This window comes from Artemia sp. Qi Xiang Cuo, chromosome 6, assembly GCF_049724085.1.
Source record: "Artemia sp. Qi Xiang Cuo chromosome 6, ASM4972408v1, whole genome shotgun sequence".
NCBI lineage: Eukaryota > Metazoa > Arthropoda > Branchiopoda > Anostraca > Artemiidae > Artemia > Artemia sp. Qi Xiang Cuo.
Genome location: NC_142799.1, coordinates 42476705 through 42492736, shown reverse-complemented (window position 1 = coordinate 42492736; position 16032 = coordinate 42476705). Strand labels below are relative to the sequence as shown.

The 16032-nt window shown below is 36.2% G+C and overlaps 1 protein-coding gene across 2 annotated transcripts in view; it reads right to left on the bottom strand.

The window, feature by feature from the left end:
- Positions 1–14752, bottom strand: part of LOC148951249 (membrane protein BRI3-like) — a 51508-nt gene extending 36756 nt beyond the window's left edge. Inside the window, exons 1-2 of one of the 2 annotated variants that reach the window (XM_089090201.1) lie at positions 14658–14752; positions 2322–2380 (exon numbers count right to left, since the gene is read on the bottom strand). In XM_089090201.1, the coding sequence (XP_088946327.1) occupies positions 2322–2349 (28 nt within the window). In that variant the 5' untranslated portion in view covers positions 2350–2380; positions 14658–14752. Of the gene's footprint in view, positions 1–2321; positions 2389–2419; positions 2456–14657 lie in introns of those variants that run through there. The other variant, XM_089090202.1, reaches the window with a different exon arrangement.
- Between the last annotated feature and the right edge of the window lie 1280 nt (positions 14753–16032).

The window sequence follows — 16032 nt, the reverse complement described above, 5'->3', positions numbered from 1 at the left end:
AGTTCGTTTATTTACTTTACATGTAAATTACCTTGCATGTAACTTATAGTCAAAATTAGGTTATCTATGATAAGCTAAGCTGTTATTCGATCCAATACCTTACACGCCATTGAAAACTAAAAAGAACTATAACAGAAAAGTAAGAAAAAGTATGTTTATCCCCCCCCCCTCCCAAAAAAAATCAGAATTCCATGGGACCGATGGTTAAAATTTTGAACGTTTGTTACAGTTTCTAAAACCTTCACAGTCGCAAGCGCACTGGTCAAAAATATCGAGACGTGGGGATCAAATTTGCTACCCTATTGTTGAGGAAAATACTTACAGCAACAGTCCCATAGTTCAAAATTTTTTAAAAATATTCCAGGAGCTATTAGGTCTTCTTTAGATGAGGGATAAAGCAAACTTTAGCTTACAAGCAAGCACGCGGAAGAGATGAATTGATACTAAGAAATCTGTCAATGACAAGATTCGGGTCTAGGTCAAAGACCCTGGACGAAGTCATTTTTAAAGCGAAGGTTCTTGCAGAAAAGAAAAGAAGAACATATCGATCTGATGACTCCAAGTATAAAATTTTAGCTTGTATCTGACATTTTATAATTAATTTCAGGATCTGGCTAAAAAACTTTGCCAGCAATAAAAGACGAATCTCTCAGGTTAGGCTTGATGCGTTTAAATACATAGAATTGTTGTATTCCTGTGACAGAGATTCACTATCAACAAACAGCAGAGGAAGTTAAACTGAACCACTTTTTTGGCAGAATCCTAGGGTTTGCCGTTGAACACCGCTCAAAGTGGCTTTTCTAGGCTTCTTGGTATAACTAATTAGTTTTACAGAAGGCAGTTTTCTTGCCGGTTATGCAGTATGAAAAATACGAACATTACGTTAGTTATTGATAAAATAAAAGTAGTCTGTAAAACAATTAGCAGGCAGGTAAATAATCTGTCACCAGCACTCGCTTCCCCACCAATAAATGAATATTGGCAAGTAACACCCATGTATCCGACAAGAAAGTCACAAAGTCATTTTCGGGATTCTGAAAGTATGTTAATGAATGTTATGAAAATTATAAATTTATTTGTAAATTCTGAATCTGAAGAATATTTTGCGAGTTTTCATCTTGTGGATATTTAATTTCATCAAGAATGTTTCAGTTAAGGTGAAATTAGACTGTTTTAAGTTGGTGTGCACAGGTGCAGCTTTCCTTATCATTAATATAATCTTCAATCCAAAGAGTAACTTCAAAGTTCCCAAAAATATTTACTATTTCATTTTATTTTTTGCTATAAATAATGTAAGTATCTCCATCGATATGGTGACCACTCTAATATGTAACTGGCACAGTCACATATGCGAGTTAGGGATATATTAGCAGCGTCATGTTCAAAAAGCCACTACTACTACGATGAAAAGAAGATGAGCTGTTTGTAAATACACAGGCTCCTAAAATCATGCACACTGAAAATCTTTACTCGTCTCTGATTCTAACAAAGTAAGACGTGTCCACGATCTGTGATATTCACGTTTCGCTATGAGCCCCTCGTTCAAACAGATTGAAAATCCTTGTATGAAAGTAATTTCAAAAAGCTGTAACATATCAACCTTTATGTTAGAATAATTTTTTTTTCACTTTAACGTAAACACCAATATCGGTACCAAAACGAACAGAAATTGTAATGCACTATGGATAAGAGAGACTGCAAACCCTCACCCAATGTTTTTTTTGCGTTTAAGGTCTGAATTTTTTTTTCAATGTATCAAGAGAACACAAGAACAATGTAGTTGATTTTTGTTTCTTTAACACAGATTCAAAAGTGGAACGGCTTGTTTTCTCATGTTTGATTTAAACAATCAATTTTGATTGTTGGGCACGCCTGTACACAAATAATGTTTCCGCTTTTTTCTTTTCACGTGTGGCAACAAAAGAGAGAATTCACGTAGCGAAAAAATCTTATTGTATAATAGATCATTGAAAAATCGCAGATAATCCCAATTTTTGCAAATATAAATGAGTCGAAGATTGAATTAGGGGGAAAATGTTATATTCTTAATGTTTTATTTTGTCTCCTAGAAGCAGGAGTGTCAGTTGGAAGGGGAATCCCCCTTCCTATGTTTAAAAAAATATCCGTTTCGGCATTTTCATTGATAAAAATTTCTCTTTTGGATTTTGAAAAATATCCTTTTCTTGTATCTTCATAATGTATTTAAGCTCCACTCCTGCATTTTGAGACCGCCCCCTGCATTTTTCCCTATATGAAAATGTGGATCCAAGCTAAAAAAAAAAAAAGGATGATTCACAGATTAATATAAAAAAGCAGCTTACCGTAGGCTGGTGGTTTTTCGGAGTTCATTGTTCCTACTTAAGCTTCTTAGAATGAGTCACTGAAACAAAAAAATAACATTAGACTGTGTTATCAAACAGTTCATGGTAACGAACTGTAAGTAAGGAGCGACCCGGCTCAATAGTAACCGAAACTCTAAAAAACGGAATTTGATACCAGTATATACAACAAAAGAATTTTATTTTTATGCTGATTTCAAATATATAAGTTTCACACCAAGAATCTTGGAACTAGAGAAGCCTATGCAAAATTCGCGTCAAAAATGCTGAGTGGTGGACAAAAACCACGACGAGTTGATCCGCGGAATTGAGTTGTAATTTTACCACAGTCTTCGCAGAGGCCTGATTTAACTCTGGAATAATTTTTCTTTCCCCAAAGTTAAAACCAACCTGTTTAGTCTTACCCATCAAAAGTTACAAGCCTGAAAAAATGTGTCTTATTTTCTGCAAAAATGTAGAATTTTGTATTTTCTTTTTTTTTTTTTTTCCAGAAGAAAGATCACGGGTGCGTGTTTATTTGGTTTTTTTTTTCAGAGGTGATCGTATCGATCTAGTGGTCCTATAATATCGCGAGAGGGCTCATTCGAACGAAAATTAAGAGTTCTAGTCCCCTTTTAAGTGAAAACAAAATTGGAGGGAAACTAGGCCCTCTCCCACGCTCATTTTTTCCCAAAGTCGCCCGATCAAAATTTTGAGATGACCATTTTGTTCAGCATAGTAGAAAATTTAACAACTATGTCTTTGAAGATGACTTTATCCCACACAGTCCCCGGGGAAGGGCTGCAAGTTATGAAATTTACCCATTGTTTACATATAGTATTCGTTATTGGGATGCATTAAAAAAACAAAGTTTTTCCGAGGGAAGTAAAGAGCGAAGTTGAAACTTGAAACAAACAAAAATTATTACTTCACAGCCCATCTAACATATATCACTAAAACCAATACAACTGGTGATTTTTCCCTATATTTGTAGGATTACAGAAAACTAGCGCTTTACTGAAAACACAAAACAATATAGGAGGTAGGTTACTGTTAAAGTAAACCATTTAAGGACACTTTTAACAATATAAAAGTAAAGCATTTGTAGATTTTTGTTTCATTTAAACGAACAGAAATTATTCCGTATATGAAAGGGGCTGTCCCCTCCTCAATACCTCGCTCTTTACGCTAAAGTATTTTATTATTTTAAAAAATAAAGTTGTATGACAGATTGAAACTTTAGCGTAAAGAGCGGGGTATTGAGGAGGGGACAGCCCCTTTCATACGGAATAATTTCTGTTCGTTTTAATTTTTAATGTCGCTCCTTATTTTCAGTTAAAAAAAACTAGTTTTTTTATTTAATTTCTAAATTTTTTTGAATTGATGCAGCTTTGATTTTGGCTCACCGTACATGACTAATTAAAACGAAATTTGCTTATTAATTTTACTTTTTTGGCTAAATGGCATTCTCGAAATTTTGTTCTGGCGTAACTTATGAATTAATTTACGTAACGAACTTCTATATTCGTATGTTTTATTACGTATATTAGGGAATTTGTCCCCTAGTTGATACCTTGCTCTTTACGCTAAAGTTTAAACTTTGCTCGAGTCACAAACCCCTAAATCCCAAAGGCCGGTTAATTAGAATAGATAGCTCTTTTGAAAGTACTAAAAAAAACTTTAGCGTAAAGGGCGAGGTATTGACTAGGGGGCGAACCCCCTCATATACGTAATAATTTCTGTTTGTTTTAAGTTTTAATGTTGCTCCTTACTTTCAGTTGAAAAAAATTGTTTTTTTTAATTTAATTTCTGATCGTTTTTTAAATAATGCTGGGAAATCGGGCGCCCCCTTCATAGAAATATCCCTTCCCCCAAGGAAACATCCTCCATGGAAGGATCTTCCCCCGTAACCCCCCACTAAGAATCCCCCCCCCATCAGAAAAAAATCCCTCCTGAAACGTCTTTATACTTCCCATTAACCAATACTATATGTAAACAATGGGCAAAGTTCATAACTTGCAGCCCTTCCCCCGGGAACTATGGGGGATTAAGTCATCCTCAAAGACATATTTGTTAGATATTCGACTATGCTGAACAAAATGGCTATCTCGAAATTTTGATTGAGTGACTTTGGGGAAAAATGAGCGTGGGAGGGGGCCAAGTTGCCTCCAATTTTTTGGTCACTTAAAAAGGGCACTATAACTTTTAATTTCCGTTCAAATGAGTCCTGTTACGATATTCTAGGACTATTGGGTCGATACGGTCACCCCTGGGGAAAAAAACAACAAATAAACACGCATCCGTGATCTTTCTTCTAGCAAAAAATACAAAATTCCATATTTTTACGGATAGGAGCTTGGAACCTCCGTAGTAGGGTTTTCTGATATGCTGGATCTAATGGTGTAATTCTCGTTAAAGTTCTATGAATTTTAAGGGGCGTTTCCCCCTTTTTTTAAAAATCAGGTAAATTTTCTCAGGCTCGTTACAACTGCTGGATAGAATGAAACTTAATGAAACTTATATATTTGAAATAAGCATAAAAATTTGATTCCTTTGATGTATCTATGGGTATCAAAATTCCGGTTTTTAGAGTTTCGGTTACTATTGAGCCAGGTCGCTCCTTACTTACAGTTCGTTACCACAAACTGTTTGAAATAACTGGATTTCCAGAATTCATATTACGGTTGATATGTTCTTCATTTCGAGTAATACTAGGTGAGACCAAGATGTTACCTGATAAACCAATCCATTATTTCATAGTCTGTGTAATGACTTTAAACTTATTATTTTTATGCCTAAAATGCTTTAAAAAATGAGTGCATCACATTTACAAAAGCAGTGAAATTATCTGAAAATTATTGTATAGAAGGGAGAAACCCCTAATTGAAAAGACAAAAAACACCCAAGCAGGAATCGAACGCAAGAGATTCTATTTAGAAGTCGAACGTTTTCCCAGAATAACCACGCCATCACACTTAGGGATGGTAGAATTGATAAACATCCCGTAGATATGAGCAATAGCTTTCAAATGAGCCATTAAACGTCACTCTAAAAAGTACTGGTCCACTAGCCTTTTCAACTTGACAAATGGCACCGAAATTGCCGTATTATGTGCTATTTTGCACTTACGGACGGCAAAGCTGATTAAAAGCACGTAGATATGAACAATAACATTCAAATCAGCCATTAAACATCTCTCTAAGAAGTTCTGGCCGCCCACTAGCCCCTAGCTTTTTCGCTTGAGATATGGCATCAACAGCGCCATTTTTAGTGCCATATGGCACTTGCAGATGATGGAGTTTAGAAAAATCACGTAAAATAAAAAATAGCTTTTAAGTGAGACATTAAACATCCCTCTATTATTTTCTAGTAAACCGCTAGCCCTGGAGAAAAAAAAAGAAAAAAAAAAGGGAAAGATCAGTGCTACCCCTGCGAAAAAGTGATTTTCCTTGTTGTTCAGGATGGGGGACTGTAATTTCCCCGTGCAAAGTTTTCGACCGTGCAAAGTTTTCGATTCCAATGGTACACCTTTCATTTTGATCTGACGCCAATTTCGAGGGGCTTCATGTTCTTTTTCGAAATTACCACAAGTTTCTTTTCGCAATAAACTTTTATTGTTAATACAAACGGAAATAATAGTAACATTCCTGAATCAGTGGTAGATGGCGTTTTTTTCACTAGGCAGTTTTGTTTTTTAACTTTTGGTTACTATGAGTTGTTGTTCGCTCTTTACTTGGTTGCAGCTACCGCTGCAACCATGATTAAGAGGTTTTCAGGGGGGATTTTTCTCTGGTGGAGGGGGGGGTCGGGTTGAAAGGGTTACGTGGGAGTATTTTTCCATGGAGGATGTTCTCATGGGGGAAAGGACATATCTATGAAGGGGTCGCTGGATTTTCCAGCATTATTTAAAAAACGATCAGAAATTAAATAAAAAACAACAAGTTCTTTCAACTGAAAGTAAGGAGCAACATTAAAACTTAAAACGAACAGAAATTATTACGTATATGAAGGGGTTCGCCCCCTAGTCAATACCTCGCTCTTTATGCTAAAGTTTTTTTTTAGTTCTTTCAAAGAGCTATCTATTCTAATTAAACGGCCTTTGTGATTCAGGGGTCATTCTTAAAGAATTGGAACAAAATTCGAACGTAATAATTTCTGTTTGTTTTACGTTTTAATGTTGCTCCTTACTTTCAGTTGAAAAAAACTTTTTTATTTATTTAATACTTCATTTAGTCTCTATGCAATTACTTGGACATTTTTTTTGAAGAATAGAGATCCTGCTGTTAGAGCTAGCACAATATTTTAAAGAGATTTGGCACCTACAACGAGCAGGACTAGACTTGTTTAACCCTATAGAGGCAATTGTTGTAAAAAAACAACACTCTACTTTTCGAGCTTGGACTGCCATCTTGCTGTAAAAAAATACAGCTTTTATCAACATCTTTCGATGGGGCTGAAAGATGGCAGTCGATTGATACCTTCGGGGAGCTGCTGTGTGATATGTGGCCTAAACAGTGAGTCACCAAACCAAAGGATAAGAAAAACGAATGAAAAGGTAGGCAATTTATAAGCTAGAAACTGGAAACAAAACGAAAATGTGGGAGATTCCTTGCATGTCATATGCGTATAAAATATATACCGTTTAGAATTACTGTAGTTGAAATTCACGAAATGTGCAAGAATTTGGATCAGTAGCAAGATAAATTCCTCCTGTTGTAAAAATACAACATCGGACGATCGTGGCTCAAAATTGTGAAACGAATAACTAATTTTTGTTTTCTTTTTAGATTGCGGAATCTTACGACAGACTAAGAAAATGAGCTCAAAATCACCGAATTGACGCAGAAGAGGCGGCCAAGTATATTTTTGACATTCAAGAAGACATGTTGTCTGACTTGTCCGACGATGATGATGACGATGATCCAGACTTCCTGTCTCCAGAAGATCTTATCGATGATCCTGATGCAGACTTGTTGCCTCTACTGGACAATCTCCACTTCTTCTTGGAACAGGATGACGTGGAGGCTAACACTGAATCCAGTGACGATGACTCGGGGGAAACTCCACCCTCCAGTCAGCAACAGCAACCGGTAACAGCAAGTACTGGAAAATCAAAGAAGAAATCGAAAGTCCAAGAAAAATATAGGTGGCCGTCATAGAGCCAGATCTTGGAGTCGGAGGCAACATAGTTTTACGTCTGATGAGTACCTTGCCAGAGAAAATGAACTACAAGATTTACTTTGACAACTGATTTTCGAGCTTGAAACTAATGAGTTTGCACAAAATCAAAGAACTCCCTTGCATTGGTACGTTGAACGAAGCGCAACTGACGGGGTGCCCAATTCTCATAGATGGTGAAATGAAGAAACGAGAAAGAGGAATGTCAGATTACAGGACTGACATTTATTCGGGCGTTATTGCAATGAAATGGTTAGATAACAACATGGTTTGCTTAGCTTCGACGTATGCAGGAATAACGCCACAGGATACATGCAGACGCTGGAACGTTAAGGATAAATCCAGGGTTGAAGTGTCAAGTCCAGCCATTTCTTGTGAGTACAACCGTCATATGGGTAGCGTAGATTTAGCAGACATGCTGGTGGAGATGTGCCGAACTCATCTTTGGACACGAAAATGGTATATGAGAATCTTCTGGTGGCTTATTGACACAGCAGTCTGCAATAGCTGGTTTCTTTTCAGGTCAGACGTCAAAGCGCTGACTTCAAGGACAGACGAACCGATGATCTTGAGAGCCTTCAGGTCTGAAGTTGCTGCAGGGTTGTATGCCCCGGCGCGTGTGATGCCCCAACGTAAACGTGCTAGACCATCCGCAGATGCTGAAGCAAGTCCCAGCCCCATTCGAAGTCGCAATCGAATCCAACCGGCAATATCTGCTCAAGCCGATGGACTTGATCACTGGCCAAAAAAGACTGAAAAGCAGAGCCGCTGCAAAGAGTGCAAATCGGGATATACCACTTTTGAATGTGAAAAATGTGACTTTCCACTGTGCCTTACTGCCAAAAACAATTGTTTTAAAGCCTTCCACACCAAGTGAAAATGCCCCATTTTTGTATACTCGAGAGGCTAATGTCGTATTTTTACAACATGGTCTAAAATTGACAATTTTGAATAAATCATGCAAAAACAAATTTTTTCGTCAATAGTCTGACCGAGAGATTACATGGGAAGCGTTGGAGATTTTTCCCGTTCCTATAGTGGCCCGTCAAGGGTTAAATGCTCTTTTTAAGGAATCGGAATTTGTTCCCTGCTCTTTAGAGAAATTCAATCTATATTCTTTTTGACATGCATTAGTTTAGTTTAAATTGTTTTATATAGACGCATAAAAAATGCCACAATATATTTTAATAGCAAGTCTGCCCATCCTGTTATGCTTGATTTTGACAACTCTTCCAATCAAGGAGAGGGTCGGATGGCTGGTTACAAGTTTGCGAGTTCACTGGCCTTTGGTGTTTTTTTAATAATTAGTGACTGTCAGAGGACGTACGTATTGCATACGGGTCATCCAGTTTATTGCATAGTGTTACATTTATGCCCCAGCCACTTTATAGTTATACCTGTTAATATGATTCGTTGCCAAGCATTGTCTATTAAAACTATGTCTTTTTCACGGACACAATCTTAAAGATAGAAAAAACTGCTGTTCCAAGTTTCATTATTTTCTTTCTAATTGCATACATCTTTGGTCTGACTGCTCCACCGCTTGAAGGTTGAACATTGTTCCACTCACCAAATCATCTACTGGACTAACTATTGACACTGCAGTTGTACCTAATTTTTATTTTATCAACAACCGCGAATCTATCTTGGCACTGGCATTAAACAAACATTCTTCATTCAAATTCAGTTCTAGTGTTATCATAACGTTTAGTATTTCTGATAGCAGGATTAACAAGTTAAAAATTAACGACGGAAACTGGAAGATCTGAACAATACTGCTCTAACCCTATATATTGATCGCTGTAACTGTAGAAAAGATCCTTTCTCTGTTTTTCTCTGCTTTCGGGTTTTTGACGAAGTTGTATAAATGACGTAAATTTAGGCTAGACCAGCAATAGGCTAGCCGCGGTAAGGCTAGACCAGCCAACTTTATGTAGATCTATCTTGATTGGTTACCTATTTTACCGTAACTTGGCCAAGTTAACATGAAAAATGTGTAGATAGATACTACTACCACTATACATACCACTCTACGACGCATTACTACGCCATTATCAATGTAATCAGTATTTTTTTTTTCTTATTTTCCCTATAACTGTGGTTACCTTGAAAAAAAAAATTAACAAAAATTGATACTGTTCTATTAGCTACAAGATACGCGAGAAGTGAAGTTTGGTTAATGCTAATGAAATAAAGCAAAATATGACGAACATATAATAGTTTAGACACAAATTTCGGCTATATATTTGCACATTAGGGGGTGTGGGGGGGGGGGGGGTTAAAGCATAGTATACATTACATACGTAACCTAACCTAGGTACCTTTTTTCCCCCCAAAACCCCAAAAACCTTGTCTGGATATTGTAAACTTAGTGACAAACTACTGTTTGCAAACAAATTCTTCGTTCAAAGAACCTGTTTGACTAGTTTTTTTTATCATCAATCTTGGGTGTCTTTTAGCCAGTGTTTCCATTCCATGGATTTCCCCCCTATGCTAGGGATTTTTGAGGTCTGTTAGGGGCATTTTTTTTCATTTAGGGATTTTTTCAAGTATTCTGGATTTTTTAAGGAATTTCTAAGTTTTTTTCTTAAATCTAGTGGCTTTTCACGATATAAGGCATAGATTCATTATTCGATCAAATAAGTCATACAGGAGGCTAACTAATAATAAAAAAGGAAAATAGAGGTCCATTACACCTCCCAATACGTTCCAAATTAACATTTATGCAAATATACCGCCTTTAAAACTTCTAATTTCGCACCATATCAGAAATAGAAAGACTCCAGAGCGTTGTCATCAAAATGATAGGAAAACCTACTAAATCGTAAAATTGCAAATATGTTCTATACTTCCTATTTCATAACATTTTCTCAGGTCAATTTTTTCTTCATATTTAATGTTTTTTACTTTCTATTATCTATCAATTCTAAAAGAGATTTCATTGGAGATACTGGAAAAAAAGGTAAGTATGCATTAACTATGATTTTCTGAAAGAAAAAAAAAATTATTTAAAAAAAAAATAGGACTTTGTGCTTTCAATAAAAAGATTTGTAATATAACTAGATAGGTTAAATCGATTATAGTTTGATGATTGAAGTCGGTAGGGATTAAGAGGGCAGGGGTGTCGTATCGGTATGGGGGCAGCTGCCCCCTTCCCAATAATTTGGAGAAAATAACTATTATATAGCCCATGCCCCTTGAATATCCGGATATGGACCCCTCTTGTCCCCAATAAAAAGGCTGGACTTACTCCCCTGAAGGGGGTGGGGTATCTCCTCTAGGAATTGTTTAATGGTTTTATTTTTTACTTTTAATATCTATTCGATACTCCAATAATTCTCCAAATTCTCTTATTTGTTATTGAAATGCCTAATGAGCGTGAATAACTTCCTATTCTATAGAGGTTTAAAGCTCTTATCTGCAGTTAAATACAAAAAAGATGTTTTCAACTGAAAGTAAGGAGTGATCTTAAATCTTAAAACGAAAAGAAATTACTCCGTATATAAAAGGGGTTGTCCCCACTCATTATCCTAAAGTTTGACTCTTTGTCGCAAATCTACTATTCAAAACAATTAAAACAATAATTCCTTTTTGTTTTAAGTTTCAATGTCGCTCCTTACTTTCAATTAAAAAAAAACTAATTTAATTTCTGAACGTTTTTTTAGCTAATGCAGGTCCGACTTTGGCTCACCGTACATGAGAATTAAAACAAAATTTGTGTATTAATATTCATAGATTTATTCCGTATATGAAGGGTTCCCCCTCCTCAATACCTTGCTCTTTACGCTAAAACTGTTACTATTACTACTCCTAACAACTCACCGCAGTACAATGTCACCTGAGGCCAACGCTTGTATACACAAATCTGAACCCAGTCATGAAGTCTGAATTTGTTGCCTTTCATTGGGATTGGTTACTGAATTTAATGTACTTTTTCCAGCTGAAAAACCACTCTTTTATCGCTTGAAACTAGTGACTGAATCTCTTATCAAGGAACTGTCTATGAGCTTCATGAAGAAGGACTATGTATCAACAAATGCATTTCAACTTAATGTGAATGACCGTGAAGTGAAGTGAAGTAATGTGAAGTGTTTACCTTCCTCTCGATAGTATTTATTTAGGTCCAAATAGGCAGGTCTCTCTCTTGACACTAGAATCAGATCCAGATGTGCCCCATGACGCAGTTGAATTTAATGACACAGAGCTGCACAATCTTTTTCCATTGAATCTGTGCAGTAGATTAATACTCGATCTCGTTTTGATGACGACATTTACAAATATGCAGAAATGGTTGACCCTGTATCAGCTCAGTCACTAAGGCCTGATTTCCTCCCACCCTTTGTTTGAAAGTATGGGAAAGTATCATGGGATGGAAACAAATGGAACAGGAGTGGATGAGGCAAATTCTCATCAATGTTGAAAATATTTTTTTTACCACCATATCCACTGACCTACTGACGCAACCAATTAAGCTCTCTGATTGGTCACGCGCAGCAAAAAACAGAATTGAAATCTATTTCTCTTACTTAGTCTATTTCGCCTTGCTGCACCTTACTACACGAATGTGAGAAATGCCTAAGTATTGTTTCATATTTTACCTTTTTTGTATTACTCAAAGTACATTTTAAGCAATTATCTATCCTTAAATATCATAATTTCAGTCACCTTTTGACAGATCCGTCGGAATATAAATTTTTATTTTTTAAAGAAATTTTTTTAGAAATCTAACAAAATTCAATATCAAAAAAGTCGAAAAAAAAATAATTTTAACAAACGCGACCGGTTGGAAACCATTCATGCCAATCCTACGTTACAATTAAAATAAAAACGAGGGGGCTGTAAAAAAAAACAATAGAGAAGGAAAAAATAGCGAAAAAAAAAATATATTCATATGGTCCAGAATCTGAGATCTGGCACTGGAATCTATAAATCATAACCTAACTTAACTAGTCGATAAATACAAAGCATTTTTTTTAAATGAAGATATAAAAAAGAAGCTATTTTGGTACCAGTAAAATGTCTTGAGTTGCAAAATATATCATCTTGAACGAATGTTATTAAAACTCAGTATAATAAGGCTTGTGACTTGAAGAAATCAGAAACTAGGGAAACTTTGAAGGATTTTGGTACTTAAAATGGGGATTTTCCACCAGTCTACTAGGGATTTGAAAAAATTTGAAGTGGAAACACTGCTTGTAGCTAATAGAACAGTACCCAAAAATTCTTTCAGAACTATAATTGACAGATCTTTACAACAAGACTATTTAAAGCTAATATTCCTCCATATCATAGTTTTACCTCGTTTATTTCAATAAAAAAGGTGTTTTATATGCAATTGCTCTAAAACTTGAAAGGGTAAAATTACGACATAGTAGAAGTGGATTCTGCCACCCTCTATCCCCTATATACTGTCTCCCCTCTTATGGCTTTCCTAATAGTTTACTTTTCATACAATTTCAATTTTCTGTGTTTTTCAAATTCCCATCCCCCACATCCAATGCAGGTGACTCAGTATGCCCTCCCTAAAGTACAACATTGTTTTGCCTCTGTATCTTCTCTAAACATATAGTCAGCCTACCCTAGTGAAGCCTCCTTCCAATATGGAAATGCAGCGCTGCATACTCGTTTCACATTTTTTTTTGGCGGGGGAGGAGGGTATTATAAGAAGTTTCCCAGAGAAGTGGTCAGATGTTCAAACCTTCATTCATCATTGACGACACTTCTCGACTACGAAGGTCCTTACAACAATTCTGGAGCATCTGGGATCAAACCCTGGATCACGTATCTCCAGGCGAAGATCAATCCATTGGTCTTTCACTTGGTTATGAAAATCCTTTTTGGTCCTAATATTTCAAATTCCCTGCAGGAGGAGAGAGGAGATTAAAAATATTTTTCTAAGGAGCCGTGAGTCTGCTCCTCTATCCCCTCTATGGCCATATATAGTTATAGAGAATTTTATAACAGTATCCAGAAACTCAAGTTAAGCATTTAAATTACAGCCCACCCAAACTTTCATTTGATTGACAACATTCAGATACCTAGGGACATTATGCACTACCGTATGGCCGGATGCTGCTGAAATTTCGAGATATTAAATGCACGTTTTTGATTCTTGTAAAGGAATTGATATTCGATTCTTGTGAAGGAATTTATATTCGATTTTTTAATTGGTCTTCTTAGAATTTTCGTTCGATCTCAGTTGAGCCCTTTCAGGGTCGATATAGCCGGCCTGTGGCACAAGATGGGATAATAAAAATTGATTGCGTTGGATCTCTTTGGTTTTATATAAAGAGAGAACTAGCCTACATCAAATAATTTCAGTTTGGATGAGCTCGCCCCCCATGCCCTAGTCTTGTATCATAATCCGTTCATCATATACAATACTGGCGGGGGAGGAGAGGAAGAAGGACAAAACCTTAAGCATCATCACAATCAGGAAAACATGGATTGTATTTAGGGTGCCGAAATATTGAAAACATTGTTATCCAAGATAGAAAATTCACTGGTATGGTTGAGGAGCACCGATCTACGAAAATGTAGGGTTGGGGTGGAGGTATGCAAAATGTATGTTTCGAAATCTAATGGGGCAATTTTTCTCCAGGGTATCCAATTTCTCCAGGTTGTCTTTCCCCATTTTATTACACCAAGGACTTTTCAATAGATTATTTTCGGTAAACAACTTGAACCTTGATAGAAGTTGGGACCCCGAAACCAGAATAAAAATTAAAATATGCTTGGCAATGCATTTTTTCACAGGGTTTAATTTGTCCTAATATGGGACGCAGCTCGCTCAAGGTATGCACCCTCAGGATAGGAAATAAAAGATTATCATTTGATACCATTTGCGTCAATGAGGGAGGGGGGGGATGGCCTGTGGACCCTAGATAGTGAAAAATATCGTTTTGGGATATTTTCACTGAAAAATCAATTTCTTGGTTTTTCATTGGAAAAACGGAAAAAAGATTAAATTTCCCTCCTCCCCTGGAAACTGAAAAATACATTTACCCCCCCCCCCTCCTGATTTTTCTTGAGTTGATGCCACTGTTTAGTGAATTCTTGAAAATAATAATAGCTAATACTTGTGGCTAAAATATGTAATAGCAAGGATACTAGAATATGCAAACAAGAAACGAAACGTCAATAACGAGTAAAAACACTTACCTTTAATATGGTGTCCAATCACAAGTACATAAAACGACAATCATCATATTTTTCCTTGCGAAACCTTGGCTAGTTTTATCTTATTTGTTTAGCCTTGGGACTAAAGACATTATCGAAAATGAATCATTTTTGACATGCGCAAGGAAGGAAAGAATGTTTGTTTTTACGTCACAAAAACATTATCACTGTGCAATCTAATGTTGTTTCATATTACGTTGCATTATTAGAATTTTAATTCAGCTCACTTACACTGTAAATGAGCTGGTTCACTTCCAGAAAAAAAAGTAGTTACAAATCGAAGAAATATTCGGGTATTTCGAAAATTAACATTTTATAATTGCAGACTTGATGAAACACTACCGCTTAGAAAATTGAAGACTCTTGACTTAGGGCTTCCGAGTCACATTTTTGTTACATTGGGCTTCCGAAGTAATCTTTCAAGGCGGATCCAGGGGGGAACCCGCCCCAAGGTTTTTTTCTGGCGCGCTCCTATCCTGTTTTTTCTATTTTTAACTGTTTTTTTAGAATATAGTTGTCAATTTGGTCCATTATTGGCACCTTTGTCACATTCCCCCCCCCCCAAGATTTGGCTCACTGGCACTCTTGTCACATTGGGCCTTCCTCAAGATCTTGCTCTAGATCCGCCCCTGCAAAACGTTACCATTTAATTCCCCTCTAGACTTATTCTCATCGAGGAGATGCATATTATAATTGCGAAATGACTTGTCTACAGTACCTTGACTGAGTCAATGCAATCAAGATTTCGCTAAAGGAAAAAAATTGTTATTTAACATAATAATTGCGTAATTTTTTCCGTCACTACGTGCAAGCCCAGTGTTTTTCTGAAAAATATTCACCGTGTTTATTGTTATTTTATAAGAAGTCATATAACAAACGATTGCATCAATATATATCTAACGACGATATCCTATACATTTTGTAACTGAAAGTTTGTCTTTTGTCCAAATGAACGTCAATTGAAACATCGATTTGACGCCCTGTGCACAAGCAATGAATCTGGAGAATTTGTCTTTCTTCTTTTTTTGTTTATGATGAAGAAAGCACAAGTGCAAAACGTTGGTTCATAGATGGCTAAACGTCAAAGAACAACTTAACCATACGCAACAAAAAACTGACAACCCCACCCAAAACCATAGACCACATTCTAATCAGCCCTCAAAGGCATCGGCTCCAATTAAACACAAAAAGAGTAAGGACACAAAGCTGACCAATGCGATTAAAGAGTTATGTTATGATATTGCTTAGACTTTTTCTTAGAGAAGGGTCTAAATTTGGTTAAATAACAAGAATTTTTATCTTTGTTCGCATTTTCTTCTTGTCTTTCAAACGTATTCTTAATTAAAAAAAGCTAATT